At 39.9% G+C, this 26724-nt stretch overlaps 1 protein-coding gene across 3 annotated transcripts in view; it reads left to right on the forward strand.

Annotated features, from left to right (window-relative positions):
* Positions 1 to 26724, forward strand: part of pex5la (peroxisomal biogenesis factor 5-like a) — a 130294-nt gene that overhangs the window by 87647 nt on the left and 15923 nt on the right. For all 3 annotated transcript variants that reach the window (XM_033621637.2, XM_078168800.1, XM_033621638.2), the window contains 5 exons: positions 59 to 154; positions 17523 to 17639; positions 19109 to 19252; positions 21527 to 21597; positions 23435 to 23653. In XM_033621637.2, coding sequence (XP_033477528.1) covers positions 59 to 154; positions 17523 to 17639; positions 19109 to 19252; positions 21527 to 21597; positions 23435 to 23653 — 647 coding nt within the window. The remainder of the gene's footprint in view (positions 1 to 58; positions 155 to 17522; positions 17640 to 19108; positions 19253 to 21526; positions 21598 to 23434; positions 23654 to 26724) is intronic.

Raw genomic sequence — 26724 nt, forward strand, 5'->3', positions numbered from 1 at the left:
TTTGCATCTATAAATATATGTATATAGTGTGAAACCTGTGTGTGTATGTGTGTGACAGGCTCGCTTAAACAAGGAGCAGCGGTGGGGCAGCGCCCTCCTGTCCAGACATCAGTCCCTGGAGGAGGAGTTTGAGCGAGCCAAGGCTGCTGTTGAGGTAGGCACAGTGCTGCTTAGTGCACCTCACATCTGTCACCTGTCAACAGAGAGCCATCTCTGCCGCTGACTTTTTATAAGGCTGAAAGGTGGAGTCAGCGATTTTTGAGAAAGACTGTTATTTGAACAGCCAAACAAATGTCATGCAGATTTATCATCTCACTCCCACTGTCTTTGCCTCTACACATCCACAGCCTTTCCCCTGTCCCGTGCAAGAGCAGTGTTGTGTGACTCAGCCCGAGACAGTTTGTTTATTTGTTTCCCATTTACAGAGCCAGGGCAGTGTATGAACACCACATTTCTTTTTTCAGCACACACACAGAATGGGCAACTCGTGGACCGTGAGAATGTTTTTGCAGAAATTGACTAAAAATGTATTAGATTAGAATCGCTGACCTTTAACAGGAACGTTGTTTAATTCAATATTGACCAGCAAAACTTTTTTTGGAAGCATTCAGATCTACTCAGAACTAGTCAGTGGTTAAAGATACTGCTTAAAAAGATGACTGGGGTCCAATCAGCATCATGCTAAATCCCAGGTGGCTCAAAAAGTGGTCTTTTATAGATTACCCTGACTTCAGCCCTATTTGCCAATTTGTCAGCCTAACCCCCGAGGCCCTCAACTATGAAGCTTTCCTCTGAAATCGAAATCTAGTGTCTGAAAACTCTCAAGAAAAAGCATGTTTATTGGACTTGAATGTTGCTTCTCCTCCTCCCTGAAATGGGCTCATTACTGGAGCAGTACTGTAGCAGACAGGGTTGGAAACAAATACACTCACTACAGCTGAAGCTGCTGAAAACTGATGCTGTGGTGGGAGTTATTTTCCTTCATCTGCCACATGGGGCAGCAAGGAGCTCATTCTGTCTGTACTTAAAAATAAACTTGTTTAAGCTACACAAAGTTGACATTTACACTTTATGAGAGGACGTTTCAAATAGTTTGTTTCAGTTTTACAATGAAAAAGCTTCAAGAATGAGGATTTAGTGGTTGGTTTGGGAAATGTACATCCTCTAAAAACCTCCTCTTGTGAAATCCAAGAGCCAATTGCACAAAACACCTTACGTTTTCTCCTTAAGTGCGACACTTAAGACTTCATTTTTCCTAAGCTTAGGGACTTGGTTTCCCTAAGTAGAAATTTTAAGGCATTTACTGCACTGAAAGATTTTACTTTGGTAAAATACTACAGTTTCCATAATAACCATTTGTTTGCTTGCGTTCAAGCTTATAATACCTAAAGTCATCTGTGCAATGGTTTCACTAACTTTAAGGGATTCCTTAAGTGTAAGATAAGGAGAAAATCTAAAACACTTAAGTGAACATTTAAAGGAAACATGAAGAAAAAGACATGTTTTGTGCAACTAGTTTTATTAAGAAAGCCTTAACATGGACTTTAAGCAAAATCTTAACTTGAGGTATTATGTGCAACCAGCCCCCTTGTTAACATGTCCATGTAGCGTTTTTTTATATGCTACAATACATATAATGAGCTAAATGAGTCAGTACCATGGCTTTCTCCTACCTTTCTCCGACTTCCAGGGTTTTATTCGTGCCATATCTAAAGAACCAATCCCATCAACTTGATAGGGTAAAAAAAAAAAAAAAGCTACATGTAGCTACATATCAATACTTTGCAAGCTAAGTTTCATTTTCACTTCAACTTTTCTGGTCAATGGAGTACTATGATTATGTAATGTTATGCACTGATCCATCCATTCCTTTTCTATTACAGCTTATCCTCTTAAAGGCGGTAGGGTGTGTTTGTATGTGTGGCGAGTAGGTGGGGGGATGTAGGGTACACTCTGGACAGGTTGCCAGGCTGTACGTACAGCTCATGCTATCTGTAACCCTTTACAAGCAGAAGTTTGTATGTTTGATGAGTAGGGTTGGAGCTGAACAGGTAAACTCAAGCTGCAAGCGAGGGGTGGTAACTAATTTGCATATTCATAGAGCCACACATACTAAATCAGGCAGACTCAAGCCATTTTAAGGCATGAGGGGATTTTTTTATGGAAAAAACTTCTAAATATGTCATTTTAATGAGCAAAGATGAGTTTTAGGGGTTTAATCAATGCCTGGAGAGAAACCAGTAAAAAACAGCATACAGGCGCTCCCCTTAATTCTTTAATGAGAAGCATCCAGGACTGTCTCCACTGCAGTGAATGAGAAAGTCCCAAATGGAGTTAACTGGATCTTTGACCACCCAAGACTGATATATTGAGAATTCCCCTCTGTTGATCATAAAACTTTCAGAGTTTAGTCATATATTTCTCATAATTTTATTATGTAAAGACCATATTTTCCTCAGCAGAAACTCCAACCCTGCCTTTAGTCCCCAATTTTATGAAAAAAATGGACTGGATATAGAAATATTTTAGGGGCGCCGGTGGCTTAGTGGTAGAGCAGGCACCCCATGTTCAAGGCTGTTGCCGCAGCGGCCCGGGTTCGACTCCAGCTTGTGGCCCTTTGCTGCATGTCACTCCCTCTCTCTCTCTCCCCCTTTCACACTTGTCTGTCCTGTCCATTAAAGGCTAAAAAGCCCCAAAAAAATATCTTAAAAAAAAAAGAAATATTTTAAGAGCTGCAATCAATTGAGAAATCTGTGAAGTTGTAGCCAAGAAAACATTTTTCAATATCCCATTTCCAACATCATTGTCTGTGTAGCCCCATAATCGTTCCTGCAATTTGAATACATCTACCTGAAGTCCTGTGGAGCTGACTTCCATTTGCCCCTTTCAGCCCCTTCATCTCCTTGTCAAATGATCACTATTGTGCCTCCTGCTACGTATTTGCCCCTGCAGTGCTAGCTGACAGTTTAATAGTCCATGCTAAATTCCCACACTCAAGTTCATGGGGTGTTTGACCTAGAGAAATACTCACAACTCCGAGCTGGCTAACAATAGAAAAGTAAATAGGTCAGTCATTTTACGGCCAGACATATCAGATACCACGGGGATGGCAAAGTTACAGTAATTAGATATGGCGTAATTCTTCATAGGACTGTGTACCGACACACTACATGTGTTGAGTTGTGAAGTTGGCCTGATAGTCTTGTGCTATCAGGGGTGAGAGTTTGCCGTAATGACAACATGGAAAATTACTTGAAATCCTCCTCCATCTCTGAGAAAGAGCAGGCTTTTGTTTGAGGCTCAAAGCACTTTCATCACCTTTACATCTTTGGTGTCATTGTACATTAAAAGGTCTAGGGGATATATTGGCAGAAGTGAAATTTATAGTCGTCATAGCTAAGTTGTGATTAGTGTATATTCACCTGAAACTAAGAACTGTTGTGTTTTTGTTACCTAAGAATGGACCGTTAATGGAGCAGAGCTCGTCCATGGAGTTCGCCATGTTGTTTCTACAGTAGCCCAGAACAGACACTGTATGCTGGCTCTAGATAAGGCCATTTGTATTTTTGCATCTGCCACCATAATTCTCTTACAGAGAGAGAGAGAGGAAAAAGTTTCAGTTGGTTTCAATCTGCAACTTCACAACTAGATGCCACTAAGTCCTACACGCTAGACCTTTAAACGCTATTTGATTGACTGATGAGATTGACAAGCTGAAACCATAATTGTCATTCGCACTTTGAGTTTCTTTTCCTTTTTTTGCAGTAGGTTTCTTTCAGCTGAAAATATTTTTGAAAGGTTACATAACAGTGGCCCAACAACAGCTACCTGAGTGACGTAAAGAGTAGAGTGTCTGTTCTGTACCAGAGTTTAGATAACCAGGAAAGCTTGTTTTTTTTACATACAATAAAACCACTCTACCACTCAATGGACAACTCCTTTCACAGAAAATGGCAGTGAACCCTGCACTATTGAATTACTTCAGCTTTCCTGAGAGCTACAGTAGACTGTTGCACACTGAGCTTTGTGTAATGGTCAATAAATAATAAAACAGGGACAGGAAGACTGTGAGAAAGTGAGAGGAGCAGCTGCAGAGGAGTGGACTTCCCGCTTGGGGATCCCTTCCCAAAGTTGGCAATGATGTCACATCTTGTATAAGCCATGTGATGGATCCTCCAGAATAATTGTGCAGTTTGAGTACAAGCGTCAGCCAGAGGGCAGGTAAGTGATGAGATTCTGAGATGCTCCTGGACAGGCGTCTGAGCATGGAGCATCGATTGGAAACAGTATCTTGCGGCTTCGATCGAGCAGCCTGAGTGCTGGCCTCCGCACCAGAGAAGCTCTGACGCAAGCAGTCAGCCATTTTGGCTTCAACTGCCAATGTCAAAGCCCACAATCAGATAAATTCCATTAAAGTAGCTGTGCATATGCATGCTTGTTCATACTTAAAAGGACATGGAGGTAGAGACGGCTGAGATGGCAGAGAGAACATTAAATCAGCACACCGCCTCTCTGCCAATTCATTCAATTAGACGAAGAAGCCAAATGTAAGAAAAGTAGGACCCACTGAGGGAGTAGACAAGGAATTAGGCTCCCAAATATCATCCATTTTACAAAGCTGGCATTGATGAGAAACTGTGTGTTTATGTGTAACAAAGGGAGAATAAAATGGCAGTGGGCCACGAGACAGAACTCTTTGAATTAATTTACAAAGAAACTGATAGAGATGTTTTCTGAGTAAGTAAGTGACTGTCCATGTCACATGAGGATCCCATCAATTACTGTGAGCTGATGACAATGTTATACTTTTATTAAATAAAGAACTACAAGCACAGCTGCAGGGTAAATTGTGTCTTCAGGGAACAGCGTTTTGGCTGTGAGGCATGACGAAGCCCCCACAGTGGCGATAAAGATTAGATGAAGGTGACTGTGTGGCCTTTTGTTTGATTAAAACAGCAGCGGGACAGGTTCACTTTTATCTTGCAGAATATTGGTCTGAGGCAGTTCTAGTTTAGTGAGAGATTGCAGAGGCTGTTGTCTAGAAGTTAGAGATTGAGGCTTGTGATCAAAAGGTCAGCAGTTTTAATCCACAGGCCTGCTGGGAAAATGCGGATGGGGAAAGTAAATGAGTAATGCTTTCACCTCCTTCAGCAACAGTGTGTCCTCAAGCAGACAATGAAACTCCAAACTTTTTTCAAGTTTTCAACATGATAATGATGGTGCAAATGGCATCCACCAATAACTACAAGTGTAAAGTCAAATGTAACTTTATTGTCTCAAAAAGGAAATTAATTTGGTCAGAGGTGCATAGTGCAAGAAGGTAACAGTATAGAAAATACATTAAGTAAAACTATGAAGACAAAAGCTATGTGTCATCCTCTTACAGTGCTGTATCAAGTGTGATGTTGTATATGAAGGGCTCTTGTTGTGGGGTGCTTTAATACCTGGACTGTTTGCATGTTTGGTTTCGTCCATTCAGGCTGGTGAAAAAGAACTCTGGTGCAGACAAAATAACTGCTTTGAAAGGAGAGTCTTCCCAACCCATAGTTTGTTTGCTCTTGTCTAAATCAGTGAATGGGTTGATAAAGTCACATTCCCGTTCATTCCGTTTCTTTTCACACAGGAAAAAAAAGTAAGCACACTAAAATGCATCACAAAAAGCCACATGAGAAAGCTAGATGTGTCTGCTACAGGAGTGTGAAAGTAAACACAGGAATATGGTCCTGAAAAAGGTGCAATGTTCCTCAAGGAGACAGCATACTTCATTGCTACTCCAGTTCAGACCTGGGTTAATTCTCAGGGTAGCTGCTAGCAACTGTTGATCATTCATCTGCATCCCAGTATGCAAAGCACATCTGGCTAGGTAGCCATTTTGCTCATATTTGCAGACTGCTCCGTGTAGTTGGGTCAAATTCAGGTCTGCCCACATTCTCACTGAAAACAACCACTTAACATTTTGTTTGTGACAGGACCAAGACTGCTTCCTCCAACCCGAGTACAGTTGCTGTGTCCAGATCTATCCCACAGAAGCCAAGAAACATGAGTACACAAGTCAGGTTTAAAAACAGACCAACTAAGGATTTAAAGTCCAAATGAAATGGAAGACAGAGCATCTTCAGCTTCTGTACTGTAACATACTTTCCAGTGAAACAGTATATTCAGTGGTGTACAGTTACAAAAGGGATTTCAATCAAATCCTTCACATTTGATTGGACTGCTAAAAAGTGGGCAGGCTTAGAGTTTAGCATGTACAGAGCTACAGCGGAGCACACCACTAAGCACACTGTTGGCTTTTCCTCCTCCTCCTTTGCCACTGAATCAGGAGGAGGACGAGGTACAGATGAATCAATTAGACCTCAACCACATTGTTTTGGAAATGAAAACAAAGGTTTTGCCTTCTGATGTCTAAACACACCTCTCTTCCTTTTTCTTTCTTTCCATACAGTTAGCTGTACAACCCACAAATGGTAAAGTGCGATTTTCTACATCTGTATCCAAGTCTTATTTGATTAGATTAACTTTTGTAAACGCCCCTGCCTGCAAGATGAGTCATCAGACATTTGAAGCAGTTTCACCAAGATTCAATCAAGACTGGGATATTAATGTATTAATAATCTGATACTGAGTTTGTGAGATATATTTATGTATTTCTATCTATTTATGTGTAAATGATCAATTAACACAAGTAAACTGGATGAAAACTGGGAAAATGTATTTTTAATTCCATTGGGACTTTAAGGACAATAGATGAGGGAATAAATGCAAAAGGTAAACTATTATTAAACTCATCTTCTGCCTGTGAACTGTTGAGGGCTCAATCTCATTAGCAATCTGTATGAGTGATGTATATATTTATGCAAATCATTTGATATCCATGGTAACAAACTCACCACCTGCATGCAGGGACTTTCCCTGGTCAATCAACGAGAGAAAATGAGTTAAAACAGAGGTGTGTTATGCTCAATTTTGTCCTTCTATGTGTATTTTGGCAGTTTGGCTCTTTAAAAATTAGTTAAACATACTGACTACCTCCTTGATATTACGGTAAAAGACGCCTCTTTTTCTACATTGTTTGTCACTACTCATAAAATGAGGTCAGGTTGTGGTCTCGACTAATTATCAGTTATTTCTTACAATACTGTGACACCTGACAACATAAATGTACACGAGAAGCAGTAAAGTGCAGCATGACTTGCTGTTAATCACCAGAATTTAAGATAAGAGATAAGATAAGATAAGACAAGACACGATAAGATACGATAAGATACACCTTTATTGATCCCACAAGGGGAAAGAGTCAGATTAAAGATTTCAAAATTTAAAAACGTAAAACAAACTAGGCATGCAAAAAGAGTACAAAAATACAAGAAACAGCAATAAATAATAATAATAATGAGCAGTGAATAAAAAGTAAGCAATGGATTAAAGTGAACATATTTAGTGCAAAGTGAATATTGTATGTGCAAATAAACAATAACAACATGGGGGACAGTTATGCTTATTATGGTGTCCATAAAGTGTCCATGGTGCAGTTTACTGTGAGCAGTGCTGGTTATGTAGCCTGACAGCACACACTTGGTGACCAAAAAATGTCCAATAAAGGAGGTTCCTGTTAGTCCATACGACCCAATGCTAATAGCTCTTGGTTTGACTGTGAAAGGCCAATGTGAACACAAGCTGGACCAGAATTGAAAGGTAACAGTGTATCATTATTTCTCCTTGGCCGAGACCAAATGAGCCAAACTCCAGGTGTGAAACATCCTTAATTTAGCTCACAATTACCAAGCATCGACACACATCAGAACACAGTTCTTATGTCATAAATTCACAGCTGACTGCAGTAATGCTCTGCCCATGTGGTGTTATCACAGACATCCATATAGTGTGTAATCGCATTGTCTGCCAAAATGCATTGGTAGGACTTTGTCCAGGGAAATGTATTTTATTCTTCTCTGAGTGACATTATCAAGACTCCAGCTTCCTATTTTTGTCTCGCTGACCAAGGACTTGGCCTACGCAGCACAGCAGTGGGTGGCTCATTAACATTAAAAGGCCAGCCTTGCTTTTTTTTTTTTGGAGGCTGCTCCATGTCACTGGTAAATAATGAGACTTTTTGTAATGTAAGCGCCCTGGGCAAAGTGGATAAGTAAACCCTATTCACGTGCTTGGTTTCCTCAAAAGGTTGAGTCTCAAGTTAATACAACTCAAACTGACATAAACAGATAAGGTAAGAGTCCAAATGAGGAGCGCTCACACACATACGGCGACTTAAGATCATATATTCTTACTGAAGCGAGGTGTAAAAACATGCTAAAGCAACAGACATTCAAACAATTTACAAATTCAACAAAGAGGAGCTGCTTTAATTTACGGGGTCCTAACAATGTTCATTTCAGCAGTACAAATACTGTAAGCGGATCATGAAAAATTAGTCACTTTACATGCCTGAAATAGCGTGTTTGATGGTTGCCAAAGGCTTCAAAGCCCATAGCCCTACATTTCGCTTTATACTTTTATTCATGCGCAAAATGGTCTACAGATTTTCATAAATCGAGCCGTGGCTGTGATCTGTATTTGTGCAATATCCACATTCAAGAGAACACAGGATAAAGCTTGAATGTGGAACCAAACAGATCCTCTGAGTGCTGCTAATTGTGATCATTAATTCTTTATTAATATGTCTATTCCTAGAGCAAAAGATACAGCTTTTGTTTTTCCAGTCAAAGTACAATTTACTATTTCAATGAAATAAGGTCTGAAGCGATTGTTTTGAACCACTTCTTTGTTTGGGAGCATCAGTTTCTGTGTTTCAGCTGACCTGGCATAAATTATCCAGCTCTACAAATTACCTTTCTGGCAGAGTACATTTATATTCACTGGATTTATTACCTCAGTCCAGCTGACTAAGACACAACTAATTGCATTCTAGAGGCAAAATATTAATATACCTTTCCTATGTGACCTTTTTTTTAAGTGTAACCTCTGCCATGATTATCTATATTGTCAATCAGGTATTCATATGAATCCCCCACCACCAACCCAGTTCATTTCCAAACAGTGGTGACATATTTGGCGGCAGGATTCTCTGGATTCAATCCATCTCACGTAACACTTCATCAGAGCTGCTGAAATTAGAGTCGCAGCTATGAGTTCACCCCAGCTATACACGGGATATAATTTACCATGCCGTATCTTTGTCTTGTTCCACATAATTACACTGCCATGCCAGTGTAAAAAGCGCCCTTCACAGCAATATTAAGAAATATGACTCGATTTCTTGTAAATTAAAAACACGTCCATATATTTACTTCATTTTAATACTGCAAACAATTTGTAGTCATCTGTGTTGCAATTAGGGGGTGGACAAGTTACACACCAGATGGGATTTCACAACGCAAACAACTGACTATGTCTATGAGACGCAAATAACGTGATGATGGACTGAGGCATGGTGCAAACACAGGCCCACAACAGGATGAGAAATAATGAAAACAAATATGTAGATATTATGTAAATAAGCATAACAGCTGTAGTATGAGAACCATGCACATGAACATAAAGCCGAAGATGGCGAGGAGTGGCGCTGGGCTGTGCAGAGATTTGGCCACAGGGCTGACAGTTGGAACAGCTGGTCACATGACATCCACACACATCCATTACAAAGAAACAGTGTACTGTACGTACATTATGTACAAGTTTGAGGCATTTGTTCTTTAAAATTTCTTTATACTTCACTGCATCACAAAGGGAAATATAGGACACTACATTCACTCCACAGCTTTTCTAGTTGCTTTGCAGATTCCAGAACCTATGAGCAGTTAATAAATGCTGATGTTATGTTACAGTTCAAACTAACAGTATATCAAGCAGTTTCAAGATGACACCACCTTTACAAGCATCATAAAAATGCTGCTTGCACATTCATGAATGTAAGTGTCTTGCCATCTCATGGCTCATTCCTCGTGGGATTATGAGACATTTTTACAATACATCAATATTTACAATACAACAGAGACCAGCTTCCAACTGGTCTGGTCACGAATCAATCTAGTAATAAAAAGCAACAACAATAGTCATTATCCACACCTTACTGATAGAAGGTTTGCTTCCTTAAATTCACTGGAAAGAAAACACTGTCAATTCGAAGGTCGATTTTTCAAACAACCATTTCAGACGACAAAAGTCATCCATATCCAGCGACTCACTTCTATATCATCAAACAAAAGATCATAAAGGTTTGCAGAATAAAAGGCATTTTCTATTTCTTCCAGATTACAGAATGAACAAGATTCGACTTTCTTATTCCAAAGCAGCCTACCAGCCCTTTCAATACAAAGCTGGGTACAAGCTCTAATCTGAGTAAACAGACTATGGTGTCCAAGAATGCATTAGCACTAATTCAACAATATAATAAAAATAATATTCAAAAACTTAATCTACAAAATAATAAGACTCTAAAAAGGGTTATTCTGGATACTGAGTACTTGTATGTGGATACTTTGGAAAGTACAGTTTGCAAATAATTCATCTGTATTTTCACAAAATTCACAAAATGAGATGGAGACTGACGCAAGGTCACAGTGACCTTTGACAACTGACCACCAAAGTCCAACCAGTTCATCATTGAGTCTGACTAGAAGTTTGTGCCAAATTTGAAGAAATTCCCTCCAGTTGTTCTTGAGATATCATTTTTACCAGAATGCAACGGACAAGGTCACAGTGAACTTGAACTCTGACCTCTGACCACCAAAATCTACTTCATCCTTGAGCTCGGGGGAAAGTTTGTGCCAAATTTTAAAAAAGTCCCTCAAGGCATTGTTGACATATCGCTTTCACAAGAATGAAACAGATGACCTTACAACAACCTTGACCTTTGACCCCCAAAATCTATTCCCGCAAGGCCTTCTCAAAATACCACAAAATTCACAAAATGAGACAGAGACCGACACAAGGTCACAGTAACCTTTGACCTTTGACCACCAAACTCTGATCAGTTCATTATTGAGTCTAGATGTTTGTGCCAAATTTGAAGAAATTCCCTCCAGGTGTTCTTAAGATGTCGCATTCAGGAGAATGTGACAGATGAGGTCACAGTGAACTTGAACTTTGACCTATGACCCACAAAATCTTAACACTTCTTCATGAGTCCAAGTGGACATTTGTGCCAAATTTGAAGACATTTCCATTAGGCTTTTTTGGGGGGAAGGGGGGTTAACTGCCAAACTGCTATGATACGTTGCTTTTACACTGCAGGAAGAAAAAATCCATACCACCACAGCCCTTATCAAGAGTCTTGACCTTCATGTGTGTGGGAGTTAACAAATATTGCGTGCACATGAATTAATGAGACATATCATAATCAAACAAATCTACTTTTATCATATATGTTTCTCAAGAAATAAGCACAATGTGAACTTCTAATAAGGCCTCAGCAAAGAACCAACACTGTTCCTTCATGTAAGCCTCTAAATCCAAGTTCCTGCAAAAATTCTTACATTTATGACTTTTCCAACCCTATCACTGCTTCCCTCCATCTATTTCCTCCACCTCAGGAACACTGATAGTGCACTTCCTGACAGAGCTGACAGCAAAAACTCACCCACAGGCAATTTGCCTGAGAGTCAGCGACCTGCAATTACCTGCCATCTCTCACCATCGGGGGGCACACGATGGTCTCCATGTCAATCACAAGCCTCAAAGATGTGGAGATGAGAGGATCTTTGAGACACACACACACACACACACACACACAGTAGATCTTTCTGACCTCTCTACAGTGTCACTGCACACACATTTACTGTACACAGTTCGCTCATGTACTGATGAGTTTCTGGCTTTAGAGGACTCAATAAGTCACAGGAGGCTGTTCTGCTCTGTTTGGCATTATTCTTCCCGGTTTGCTCTGCCTCTGACAGGAAGACAGCCAAGAATCATGGACTCAGCCAGCTGGAAGAAAACTCACATGAAAAACAGGCATGACGTTAACTGCATCTGTAGTGACGAGGCTGTATGCTAGGAGCAAAGGCGCAGCTCAAGGAGAACTGTGTGTACATTTTTACCGCAATGGGTACAAATGAAGAGGGTGAAAGAAGAAGTTGTCTCTCAGTCATGTAGCGAACTGTGTATCTGAGACTTCAAACTGTATCCCAAGATAACTCAGAAAATATTCCACTCTGAAACACTACAGAAATGTACTGCAGAGTATACACATAGTAAAACAATAATACTCTACTTCTAGCAAATGTTGGGACTGTAAATAATACAAAAAACTTCATTTGATATCTTGTTACAATAGCGGCACCCTCAAGTTCAGAATTTGCAGCTGCAGTCTGATGTACTTTTTTAATGAGATGATCAGACAATAAACAAGCATCTGTTGTTTGACAGTGACAGTGGACTGAGACAAAAAACGCACATTAACATTGTTAACTATTAACTATTAACAAGTGTAATAGTTTGTGATTTTATTTGCTCTCATAACGATTCATAAAGTACTCATCTGCAGTTTAACACCACCATGGTACCATATCTAAAATAAAAGCAGTATTCTTTGGCATGTTGTATTTTCTAAATTAACGTTTAATTCAGTTGTTAATAATAATTACTGACCAGTACAACTAAATTGTTACCTGCTTCATCTTCATCTTTCCACATAAACATGATCCTGCAAATCCAAAAATAAATTTGGATTCTTTTGTTTCCTGGAAACACCACAATAAAACTTTACCCAAATAATCTCTGTCACATCACGTTGCTCCTCACAGCCACACATCTACCTGTATTGTAATAGAAAATGCTGAGCTCAAGGCGACTCTTTAAAAACGAGATGATGTGTATAGTCGTTCCCACGGGCTACTGAGTGTTTTGGATGGAGACACTGGGGAAGGATTGGCAAGAACAGACAGAGGTCCTGAGAGAGTGATTAGGAGACAAAGAAGCATTAATTAATCGAGGAATTTTCATGGAACTGTGTGAACCATTTCCAATGACTGTAACCGAAATCCCTGTTTATTTACACTGCAGCAGAGTAAAGTACAGTACAGTAGAATAATTAATTATAACGACACGTTTGATGTGCACATAAGCACTGAGGTTTCTGTGGTCTGCGCGTAGTTGTGGCTTGACAGTGCACAACATTCCTCCAATTAGAGACAGCTGATGAAACAGATACCTGCTGTCTTAAGACGGCATTAAGGAGACTTATCAGAGTAAAGGAACTTCAGGGTTTGTAGCTGTACTTTGGAAAAGCAGTGCTAACATGCTCACAATGACAATGCCAACATGTTGATGTTAAGAAGGTATAAAATTCAGATGTTCACAATTTTAGATATTTTCTAATAAGCACTAAACACATAGTACTACTGAGGCTGGTGGTAATGTCATTAGTTTTGAGGTGTTATGTCATTAAATAAAATATGAGGGGAAATGCTAATTTTTGACCTAACTGTGGCGCCAGATGAAAAGTCAGGTCATTAAAATTATTACAGTTCTGCCTGAGGTAATCATAAATGTGTAATTTTATGGCAATCTGTCCAATAGTTGTTGAAACACTACACTAAAATCCAAAAATGTCAAAAGTCAGGGGGTCACAAATTTAGTAGGATTTATTCACTGGGGGACCATGGATCTACAAAACTGACTTCCGATAGCAGCGACGAAGGCCCTCAACCTCACTGTGTCTCAGCCATAAACGTTGCACATGAACACACTGCAAAGATTACAGCAAATGGTCAACTAGTGCAAACACTCTAACCCTGCATGACAGGAAATAATTCTCCACATCAGCAGACAGCAGTAGTCTGTAATCGTCATTCAAAAAGGAAAACTGAAAGACCATCTTGACGCTAGTTAGCAACACATTAACAACAACACATATTTACCATGTGCCAGTGAACAATAACACAAACCATTGCCAATCAGCCTGATTCCATTCACAGGCTCCACAGTTGCCAACGCCAATGCGGCATGCTGAATCAGCAGAAAAAAGCTGACTAGCGCCGACAAGGGCCAACAGTGCAGGACACAGTGCACCAATGAGGGCGGCAGATGCTCACAAACTGTCCAACTTTGACTTTGCTTGGTGTGTCAGGGCCTTCATGGAAATCCGTGAAATAATTGTTGAGGTGTTTCAGTTTGGACCAAAGTGGTGGGCTAACCAACTGACCAACTTTTCATCCCTGGAGTCACATCACTTGCATAGCTAAAAAAGCATGTCTGTCTATGCACCACAGTTGTGGTGTCCAGTGTGCCACACATCAGAATGTGTCATTCTGAATCTTCTTTATAAAGGTATCACTGCATTCTGTAAATAAATATTCAAAGTTAAAGATGTCAATAAGTAATCTACAGTGGAAAAGTCACCACATAGACCTTTAAAATCAGCTCTAAAATAAACAGGTAGAAGATGGTAGAACAGGATAGATGCTGTGCCGTCCTGTTTCATAGCTAAATCCCTTGATGCAGCTTTTTGAACACACTGAAGTTGTTTCAACTTCTCGTGGCTGAGGCAGCCAAACAGAGTGTTGCACAAGTCAAAGTGAGATGAGATAAAGGCACACATAATCCTCTCTGTATCACTAAAATGCATGATGGTTCTAATTTTAGCTGTGCTCCTAAGATGGAAAATCATGGCTGCACAGGTTTTTAAAATCCCTTTCAAAACAAAATCATCAGACTCCTCAGTTTTTAGAGGCAAATATGAGGACACAAGTCTACTTAACAGACCAAGAAGAAGTTGAATCTTGCTGGAAACAAAACAAGGACTTTTAGCTAAATGATACAATCGAAGATAGATATTTTTCTTTAATACTTAATGACACCTGATTTTGTACTGTTAAAATATATGCAAAGACAAAAAATTATATATTGTTTTGTTTTGAGTGAGAAGTTCAGCGGGGTGTCATCTGCAAAACAATGAACAAATTAACTAAAAGAAGCACCTACACTGTGATCTTTGATAAAGTTCATACTGTACAGTGATTTTCAAGTTTCATACACTAAGTGCAAATTTGAGTTCAAAATGAGCAAAGAATTCACACGTCATACTTTTCACAAGGGTGTGGAATTTGTATATATAGAAACAACTTAACCTTTTGTCCAAATTTGATCATAAAAAAAACAATTTTTTCCACACCACTTACCCTTCACCATCACAATAAACAATCAAACTCAAGAGGAAAATTGTATGTCTAACTCATGATTAGATTTCCTTGAGTGGCCCTTCACTCTGCCTTGCCTTTTGACTGGATTTTTCCCACCCCACTCACCTGGTCTGATTTGGATTTCAGGCCTTCGTTTTCATCTAGTTAAGCTGATTGAGTTGAAAAAATAACACACGCAACCCCCACTTAATTATAATCGAGTGCTAGGTTTGAGACACAAGTACAAATTAACAATTTTGTCAATGTTCTTAATTTATGAAATGAGGCAAACTCCTCATCGAAACATTACTGTGATTAGAACAGCTGATTACTGAAGGGTAAAACAATTTTGGGCAGCTGTTTAATGTGTAAGTCTGAAATGTGCACTGTTTTGTTTTTAGCAAGTAATAATCTCATAACTTGATTATTGACTTATTCTCTTTACTGATCTAATAATTAACAGTCAGGTAATGTTGACAGTTTCTCTATGATGGTGAATGAAGCGCAGTATTAGCATATTATTTAAACTCATTTTTAAAAGTGTAAATGCTTTATGCCATTGCACTAACATATTCTTTTTTAACTCTGCCAGACAAAAGCCTGGAGAGAATCATGAATTTGGTCGTGTGTGTGTGTGTGTGTGTGTGTGTGTGTGCATGTGTGAGTGTTTGTATGTCTGTGCGCAACTAATCTCACTAACTATTGGAACAAGCAGCCTCATATTTCGTGTGAACCCTATGTTCGAGGATCTCTCCTGGTTGCCGTGATTCATAATTGTTGGAAAACCTGTTTGTGATGTTTTATACAGTCATTGGCTACTGACTCCTCACTCCTCTCAACCAGCCGGTAGGGGCCACAAGTTTTCCAGAAATTGGCTTGGCTAAAACAACAAGCCTTACCATCTGTTGCAGGCCACATTTTGGCCTTCGTCATGGCTCAAAACCTTTTGGTTACAAAGGTAACCCCTGCTCTCTGATAAGCTATGCCTCATACCGCATCATACCACATTGGGAACATTTCAAAAGTGTAATGTTTTGCCTGCAGATTTTTTAGAACTGCTGTTTTTGTTGATTTGGTCATTTGTCTTGATACTTGTGCTTTTACCATGAGTAAGTAAGCAGGCTATCTAGGTAAACTGTTTCTTTTTATGGTCTAGTTTAGTTAGTTTAGTTATGACCAAAAATTTGGATCAAAAATTTCTAGCTGTGTTTTAGTCATTAAAAATACATTCATCCTCATAATTATGCTCTATCAATATTTCACATGCAGTGCCTGTTAAAATAGACTAGGCGTGTATTTTTATTAGTTTCTGGGACGCTTCTGAAACATGCTGCAGCGCGTCTGCTGAAATTACAGGAATTGTTGAGAGTGGTTGCACTGAAACTGAGCGGCCGCCCGGCGGAGATTTGCATTCTACTGAGAGCACCTTTCTAGCTTTACAAATGGAAACACTTCAGTTCAGCTATTTGTTATTCATTGGAAGAATAGTGTTACATCCCATTACACTACGATATTGTATTTGAATGTTGTGTGTACTGCAGGCAAAGACAATAAAGGTTGTGTACCAGAGATTTATATTGAGATACTTACATACACTGATGTTGGTTGTTATTGTTTGAAGAATTTAAATGTATAAGCTTGTGTCTAATAGGTTCATTTTTCCCTTCGGATTGAAAATGAAAAGCTATTCCAGGAGGTGGATTGGCATATTCGACTGATGTTATTCATCCATGATAACCTTCAAGGATTCAGCCATCTAACTGAAATGTCAACAAATAACAGTTCAAATGTCAAGAGGTTAAGACCCCAATCCAACATTTCTTGACTATATAAATGAAGTCTGCTCGCATGCATGGTTAAAAAGTTTTGTCTTGCAGAAGAGTTATGAGCATTTTTTGCATTTCTTAAGTGAACATATATGAATATACCACGCTGTTTTCCAGCTGTAAACATTATTGATGTAAACTCACCTTTAACCACGAAAGAAAACATTAATACTTAAGCTCCAGTTACTGTTATGTGTTAATTTGTTTGCATTTAAAAGACCTGTCAATCAATTTAAGAGTGGGAGTAGGTTCTGATCTTGTGTATTGATTTTTCATGATGGGGCCGACCATTTGTTTGCATTGTAAGTGCGGAAGGCTCCTTTAAGCTCTGACTTGACTTTCAAATAAGCTGAGTCATCAGAAGTGTGGCAGTCCTTATGTTACAGTCAGTGAAACAGCCACATGACATTTCCAACAGAAGAATGATGGGAAAGGAGCTGTTCTACTGTGCACTAATCACTCATTCCCTCCTTCTCCCCCTCCCCCATCTCTCCATCCTCCGTCCTCCCACTGTGTCCCCCTCTCTGTCTCTGTCTCTCTGCTCTGACGTCTGTAGTCAGATACAGAGTTCTGGGATAAGATGCAGGCAGAGTGGGAAGAGCTCGCTCGGCGGAACTGGCTGACAGAAAACGAGCAGGCGCAGATTCCCTCCTCTGTCTCTCCACATGAGAAGGTCACTATCATCACAATGTTACAATCAGCATGTGCAGAAATTTGTACTGATTAAACTAATGTAGAGATATACAGTACTGCCAGCCTTTATAGAGTAAACTATGCTTGCCTATCTAGAGTTGTACTGTAAAATGAGTTACCCAGCATTTGAAGAAATGTGATATAAAATATGTTTACTGTACTTTTGATATTAAGATTTTATGTAAAAAATACACCTCAATCATGCATAATGTCCAAGTGAAAAGAGCACACTGTCCCACATATTTGCCTATTCCTTCAAAGTTAAGGCATGGTTCAACATTTTGGGAGACTGATACTACTCTCATCTTTGCACAATATAATGCTTGAACCAAGAAGTGATTAGCTTAGCTGAGCACGACTACAAGCAGGAGGAAACGGCTGTAATTCATACGAAGATATTTAAAGAGTAGCTTTGCCGATCTTCAACCAGCTCTGTGTCATCATAGTGTGTGCAGATGAACAGTGTTTGCCTCCCAAACACCGTTCATCTGCACACACTGCCAATGCTAAAGTGAGTTTCCCTTTAAGAGAAAGTTACTGTCTTGCTGTCATCGTGTCACAAGCTGGGAAGGTCACTGTCAATCTCCTCACCTAATTCTCTGCAAAAAATGAAAAATACATCTCCCAAAATGTCAAACTTTTTCTTTAAACCCTGTTGTTGGGTGTGGACATCTCCATTCACAGGAAGCAAATATTTGAGACCTAAAAGAAAATACAAGCTGAACACAGAAGCTACTGTGGTATTCTGATAGAAAGCATTACAGAGCTTACATCCACTGTCATTCAGATATCAAAATGTGCAGAGCTGCCTTGTACAGTTTGAGTTCACCAAGGAATTCAAATCCCTAGGTAAAGACTTTTACTTTTTACTTTAAATGTAGGATATTGAGCAATCACATTTATGTTTCTGCAAATTAATACCTATAGAGCTTTTTGTATGGGATTAAATATAACCTGCACTGTACCATATATATGAAGCACCATCATATATGCTATAAAGTATTTTTTTTGCATCTCAGAGGACAGAGCATATGGCTGAGCAGTATACTTTACTTTACAGATTTTTTTTAATAAGGTGACCTTCTTATATGAGGAAATCATAGGAGATCAGACCTCTGGGCTTTCTGATTGATCCCAGTGCAGAACTAGTTCTTAAAGAAAAAGCTGTTTCAAAGTCATCGCACTCAGAGGCGGTCAACAACACACTCCAGGGTAATCACAGTTTGAAAATGCAAAGTTTAACATTTAAAGAGAACAGACAAAGCCCGGGGAGCTCAGCCAGGTTTGAAGTGAAGCAGAAAAGATCAATTCCTGCTGCTGGAGCTTTGCTTAAATATACAACTGCACAGGACAGTTGCCCTGGTTTGCATTTGAATGTGGAATAAAGAGAAACTGACATTGCCACTGTCACTATTTTTTTTTCTTTTCTTTTTTTTTTTTTGCTGACAGGGTTACTACTTCCACACAGATAATCCTTATAAAGACTTACCTAATGCATTTGAAGAGGGACTAAAGAAGTCTCGAGAGGGAGACTTGCCAAACGCTGTGCTTATGCTGGAAGGAGCTGTCTTGCAGGACCCTCAAGATTCAGAGGTAAATTCATTTCACACACACACACACACATATTGTATTTTTTCCTTATTTAACCAGGGAAGCTAAGGAGGAGATGGAGGAACATTTACGCTGCAGATGGCCAATAAAACTGCAGTCCTGCATCGGTCAACCAGCAGTTGGGTTTTCAGCGCAAACTAATGGCTAAATCCAACCCCAATAAGTCCACCTCATGTTGAGAGAAGCTCAAGAGGAAGAATGCCTCACTGACCACACAGGCTGTGTGAAGCAGATTTAGTAGGCAGCACCCACAGGCTAGATGCTGATTGCCTGTAGAGGGCCAAGGATTTTTTTTTTCTTGTTAAAAGAGTTGTTTACTGTAGCAAATATACTCAACTTGTCCATACTCTTGATGAGAATTTCCATTTGCCCAGTGAGCTGAATAATAGCTCATTCTGCAGGTTTTTTTCCTCCTTTTTATATTCTCCCCATTTCTAAAGAAGTGACCTCTTTGCAGGCTGAAAGAGCAAAGCCCTCATACAAAGTACTTTCGGAATCCCCTGGAATATACAGAAATGTGCCAGTTATTCCGAGGAGAGGATTATCCCGCGGTGTATGGAACTAATACGATTCCAAAATTCCTCCTAGGGCGCTTAGTGGCTTATTGCCCCACTGTGAAGACCTCTGAATCATTCAGAAATAATTTCGACCCTCATTTCAAAGAGTGGAACAAAAAAGCATCTACAGAGATTAGCTTTGGAACAGGTTATTAAGAGTGCCCTTACAGACACAAATACAGAGGGGTAATCTCATAATCTTGGTTTGAGGTTAGTTATATATCATTGTCTGCCCTCTTGTGCTGATCAAGGGTACTTTCCATTTGCATGTCCCTGCTGAGAACCAACACTGGCACAAAGATCAGCCACAGTGCCCCTCACACAGTCACATTCCAGCAAGGGCGTAGGTTTTGTTTCAACATTGAGAAAGACATTTATGACACAGGGGGATTCGGGGTACTTCGGGGTAAATAAAAGTCCCCTGGTACTTTCTCTGAAATCTGAACCTATGCATTTAATGAGCAAAAACGTGATTTATCTTTTAGTTGACTGACAGAAAATGAACAAGTGTGAGGAATTTCTGCTTCAGTCAATTTTATATCATTGTAAGCTGAATATTTGGGGGTTTTGCACTGCTGGTAGGACAAAACATGAAATCAAAGGGCGTTGCCTTGAGCTGGGAAAGTGTGATTTGACTGAGAGCACTATTAATAATGAATGCACTGTTTGTTGCAGCTTTGATATTCTTTATCTGATGCATTTAAAGGGATACATTGCTGATTTTCAACCAGATCTGTGTCACTACAGTGTGGGACATGTGTGCAGATGAACTGTGTTAGGGTGGCCCCTGTGCTGTTCAGTGAGCAGAAATCCACTAGAACGCTTCATTTTGTGTCATCAATGACATCATCCAGTGAATTTCGGTTGGCAGACAGGCTGGGTGCTCCGGGAGCTGCCAGCACAGGAGCACCTTAACAACGTTCATCTGCACACATCTCCCACACCATGGTGACACAGACTTGGTTGAAAATGTATAATATATGAAGTTTCCTCCAATAAATGTAGGGCTGAAACTTACCATTATTTTCATTTTCACTGATTAATCTGTCATCTAATCTATGAACGGCAGATAATACTGAAACCAAAGTTTCACAGAGGCCAAGGTGACGTGTTCAGTGTGTTGTTTTGTCAAACCAATGGTCCAAAATCCAAATATTTTCCCTAAAAATGACTCAAATGATAAATCCATTATCACAATAGTCCCTTATTATAATTTTCTGCTGACTGATGAACTGTTCAGCTCAACATTAATGAGAAGTCCTCACCTAAATTATCTCTTAACTGTTTTTAAAGAGATAAAGCAATATGTCAGTGAGTCATCTCTGATAGCTTCATTGAATAATAAAAGGCCTTCTATTGCTCCGATGATTAAATTGAGTATATGAGAGTATCTAAGGCCAGCCCTCCAAGCTAAATACTTTTTTTACACACACATTTTTAATCATAATTGCATGTGCCCGTTTGACCTCATGAAGGTTTTACAATTGATGGAGTTCTGAATGTTAAATGCACTGAAGCTCCTCTGTGTTTATGTGTCTGAAACACTAGCGTCATTTGTTCCATGTTGGATCTCTCTCATTGTGCCTGACTGATGATGCTGAGCCACTGTAACCGTGGTTCAGCCCCTTGAGAATACTGGCTATGGGGTCCAGGTTTCCATCCTGCTGTTTACTGTTACCTGTATTTTGTTTCCCTGCAGGCTTGGCAAGTGTTGGGGACCACGCAAGCTGAAAATGAGAATGAGCAGGCTGCGATCGTCTCCCTCCAGAGGTAAGGAGAAACAACTGCATCAAATTCCCATTTAAAAAAAAAAAAATGTTCTCAGACTTGGCGGAGCTGTCAGCTGTTATTGCTCAGAGACACCATATGTTTGCATAAGTGGGACTCTGGAAATGTTAAGAGATGAAGCCCATCATATGAAATTTGCCTGAGAGGTTTCAATAAACTTTTTGGCAAAAGTCTATTCAGCAAGAGAAGTCAAAATTCTGATGTAGAGATTTGTTTTATTTATAGTCCCGAGGAGAAGAGCTCTTTACTGTTTTACTTTACCAAGCTGCGATTGGAAGGAAAGGTTCTGTGATTTTTATTCCTAAAATAGAGACACCCCACATGGATGGTGATTGCACAGAGCCAGGGTATGAGTCCTCAATGGGAGGTGGCCCACTTTCATTCATAACACTGCTGAAGCCAGAAATTGCACCGATCTGGGAGTGTGAACACTGACAAGTCAACTGAAGACACAGGAGACAGCCATTCAGGAAAAAATGCATCCGTCCTTTTTTTTTTTCAAAGTGTGACATAAATTGTCCATTCTGTGAAATAGAAAAAATACTAAGAAATAAATAAATAAAAACATTTAATTGCTGTTCTACATAAATGGGATTACAAAGGATGCAAATAATGTATTTCCCAATTCCTGCGAGAATCTCACGTAATCCAATTGATGCATTGATGCATATTCTGAAACGCCACTCAGATCTCAGATAGTTTGCATGGTGTACATTATGTAATGCTCCATCTGTGAGGGGTGTGTTTGGGTACGAAGTGAGATTAAATGTTTAACTGGCATTAGTCCTGTTGTTGCTACACTGGCAACACTTCAGTTGGCAAGCACCATGTTACCCTGCTCTATTCAGCTTTTTTTACCACTGCATTAAAAATTGCAACACAAACAAAAACACATTAAAAATAAACATTTTGTTTGGCTAATGTTATTTCTCATGCACAGAACTTTTGTTTAGTTTTGCCTTATTCTATCATGGTTATTTTATGCTTCACTTTTGATGCTCAAAACATGTGAGCTTTGCCTCCACAGCTCTCTGCAAAAACATTTTCTGAAGCACAGTGGGTAACTGAAGTGGCATTAATGTGAATGATGGGTGTGTGGTTAGTTTGATTATGTATACAAAAAAGAAATCTGCCAAAAGTGGGACTTTTCCATTTTCTACCCCTTGTACACATGGGACGTTTAACGTTTTTCACACAAAAAAAGGAACACATCCTTGAAAGTGTACAGTGGATTTGAGTGGCCTGAACCAAAGTTTATATAATCTTCAGCACACTGCAGTGGGGGACTGAAATAATTTGGTTTGACTGAGATTATGTGGGTTTTAAGGAAGTTGGCGCATCAGCTGCAGCAAATCTGTCTTGAAAATTATCTTGATGAAATCTTGTTTTGGCCTCTCCTCCAGTTTCTAAACTAATCCGAGTTGTGCATCCGACAGAGTGCTGCTCTTCTCCCATTTTCAATTACAAAAGCCACAGTAGATCTTAGTGGCGGTTGTCCAAGTGATGTAACCGGTGATATAACGTCAGCACTCGCAACAAACACACTTTCCATCTCCAGCTCACCAAGAGCATTTTTTTCCCTAAATGCAGATCATCTAACCCCACTGCTGAGGGCAGCATGCAAACCCGGTCCTCTGCAGGAGAGGCAGAGCAGGAGAGATGCAGCTCATCCATCCTGACCCAGAAATCATTAGCCTCTGCCTGATGTTCCCTCGCTTTGGCCTGTCCCAATTAATGCCTGTCAAATCTAGATTTTCCTTTGAAGTGCACACCTTACACCATCTCTTCTCTCCCATTCCCGGGTCCTTTCTCTATCCAGGTGTTTGGAGCTCCACCCAAACAACCTCCAAGCCCTCATGGCCCTGGCAGTGAGCCTGACCAACACTGGTATGCGACATGATGCCTGCGAGGCCCTGCTCCGCTGGCTGCGACACAATCCAAAGTACAAGCACTTATTGAAGGGCAAAACGCACCTCATAGGATCCCCAAACTCTCAACGCAGGATGTCTACTGCTCTCAACATGGGCAGACATGAAAGGTAGAGTATTTAGACTGAATGGGCAGACAGTTCAACGATACTTTTTACCTGATGAAAACATCAAATAGATCATGTCGCTGTATTTTTAGATCTTGTAAAATGACATTTAACCTAAAGACCTGGCACACATTATGTTATGTTGTGTGCCATGTTGCACTGCTGTGCGAGTGGCGTGTTTGACTGTGGGTAACAGCAGTCTTTTGATGGTCATTTACACATTGTCCATAACAATAACTATGTCAGGTAACAAACTGCATCGGTCTCGGGTCGGATCCGGACTTAAAAATCAGACAGTCTGTTGGGTTCGGGCCGGGCTCAGTTATAATTGCCTCAGACTCGGGTCAGGTTCGGTCAGGAAAATGCGGCCCGAGCCACGCTATAGTGTGCTCACCTGTGTGTGTGCACCCCCTAATATAACAGTAAGGGAAACACTGCTTATCTATAAGTACAGAGTCACTGAGTACCTGACAAACATATGATACATCATGTGCTACAAGCTGCATACTCAAAAACAAGATCATTACCGGCTGTTTCAGGGTCTCATTTGTTTTACTTAAACTGCTGTTACTCTGTCAGGAGAAGCAAAATCTGATTTCAAGGTCTCTCAACCACAGCTGGTATTGGTGTAATTTCACTGGTGAAGCAGCAATCATGGAGCTTCGTGTATCCATCTTGTCAAACCACTCTTACTGCTGTAGAAGGCAGACCATCTGTATTATCTTAAGCTAGGAAAAATGAGACTGTTAGATATATCAGATTGAAAAGGCCTAATTCTGCTCCCAAAGTAAAGCAGCACTTTATCAAATCATTTAATCATCTAGTCAATGTGAAGAGGTACATCCCAATTACTGTGGTCTCTGCTCTAATCCATTCATATCATACTTTTCATTTCTGCTTCTTAGTCCATCCCTCACTCTTTACACTCCTCTTTTCTGTTCTTTCCTTTCCTTTTTTATCTCTATTAAGTTTTTCAAGTGAAACAGCAACAACAGGAAAGATTCAGTTTGTATTAGCAGTAACATAACACAGCTCCAGTACAGCTGAAAGCAATCAGTAAACAATAAAATAAAGCAGATATCTGAAAGTCCAAACAGGAACACGGGTGAAACTCCAAACCACAGAAATTCAAGTGGATTCTGCAGAAGTACAGTTGAAAACACAGAGAAAAAAATGTCTCCAGTGTAAACACACAAGTTTAGCTGCTGATGGTCTCGCACAGCCAGACTTCCGGGAACAGCGTTGTTCAGCCTTGCTTTCAATTTTTCCTAGTGGCCACTTGTGGTATTGCAGCAAAAAACAAATCCTGTGTGTCCCAAAAGGGACGGGACACCTCAAACTGCATTCATTCATAAATTCATTCATTTTCTGTAACCGCTTATCCTGTTGGGAGTCACGGGGGGGCTGGAATCTATCCCAGCTGACACTGGGCAAGAGGCGGGGTACACCCTGGACAGGTCGCCAGACTATCACAGGGCTGACACATAGAGACAGACAACTATTCACGCTCACATTCACACCTACGGGTAATTTAGAGTCACTAATAAATCTAATGTGCATGTCTTTGGACTGTGGGAAGCCCGAGAACCCGGAGAAAACCCACGCTGACACAGAAAGAACATGCAGACTCCGCACAGAAGTGCTCCCCCACCCCAGGATCAAACCCCGAAACCTCTTGCCGTGAGGCGACAATGCTAACCACTGCCATACCGTGCCCACCTCAAACTGCAAACAAGGTCAATTGTGACTCGATCATGAATTTTTGACCCATGGAGGTTTTACTTTTGTAAAACCGTCCTTGAGCTGAAAAAAGCGATTTAAAAATCCATGACATCATCTCAAAAAATTCTATGGGCTGAGCGCCAACTTGTGGGCAGAGCCAGCGTGTAAAACACTACTGTGCATATTCAGTGGGTTGTATAACCCACTAGTAAACCCAGATGCTAGAAACTAAGGATAGACCGATACATCGGCCGGCCGATATATCGGGCCGATATTTGAGTTTTTTACTTGTATCGGCATCGGCCGATACGTGCGTGGGTTCGCGGATTTCAAAGTATGTGGTTAAGTTGAACAAAGCTGTTGAATCCTACTGTGTACAGTAGTTGTTGTTTTATTTATGCTTCAGCTTAAATATCTGTTTATTTTATAAAGACATTACTGGAAGATTTAAGAGCACTGAACTCTTTTTTTATTTGAATGTATAACAATAATAATAATATTCTACCTGTTCTACCTCAACTACCCCATCTTGTTTTAGTATTTTTTACTGTTCAATAAATGTTTCTTATTTTAAACTTGAGACCTGTAATATTTGTTATCATTGTGTCATTTTTTTTTATGTAAATTGAGGGAGCAAAAGCAGTATCGGGCCCCAAATATCGGCTCAAGAAAATTGGCAGTCCATAATCGGTCATCGGCTAAGGGTGATGGAAAAAAAATCGGTATCGGCATAGGCTCTAAAAAATCCATATCGGTCTATCCCTACTAGAAACTTTATTTGCATATAAGCGAACAAGAAAAGCAATTCTTACTGGACTAAGTAAGCGCCATCTTGTGGTCTGGTATCCAGATTTCATAATACATGGATGGAACCCTTCATAATTAAAGTGTAGTGGAAACATACAATATGTCATCACAGCTTGGCTCAGCTCTGCATGGTGTTGCTAAATCGAACCAATCATGGTACAATAACTCATTAGAAGCATGGAAGTCATCGTGTTTATCATGTTATAAATTTGGCTCACTTTCTTGATGGTTGATTTAAGTTTAGTTAAAAGAGTGTGCCCTACTGGCACTACAGTGCTGACCATGAACAGCAACATCCCCAGTTCACATTTGGCTATGGATCCTTGCTGCATGTTGTTCCCCATATCTTCCTATCATTTCCTAATAAAGGCATAAAATGCCCCCAAAAAATTATTTTGCTTGCTTCACTGCTTGGCCAGAACCACAAACAAAACAATAACAAATAAACTTACCAATCAAGTAAAATAAAAACAAAAACATTTCATTAGCTATTCATTTCATTAACTAATAAGCTTCAAAACACTAAACTCTGCTACTTTTGCTGC

This window comes from Epinephelus lanceolatus, chromosome 6 (genome assembly GCF_041903045.1).
Source record: "Epinephelus lanceolatus isolate andai-2023 chromosome 6, ASM4190304v1, whole genome shotgun sequence".
NCBI classification, from domain to species: domain Eukaryota; kingdom Metazoa; phylum Chordata; class Actinopteri; order Perciformes; family Serranidae; genus Epinephelus; species Epinephelus lanceolatus.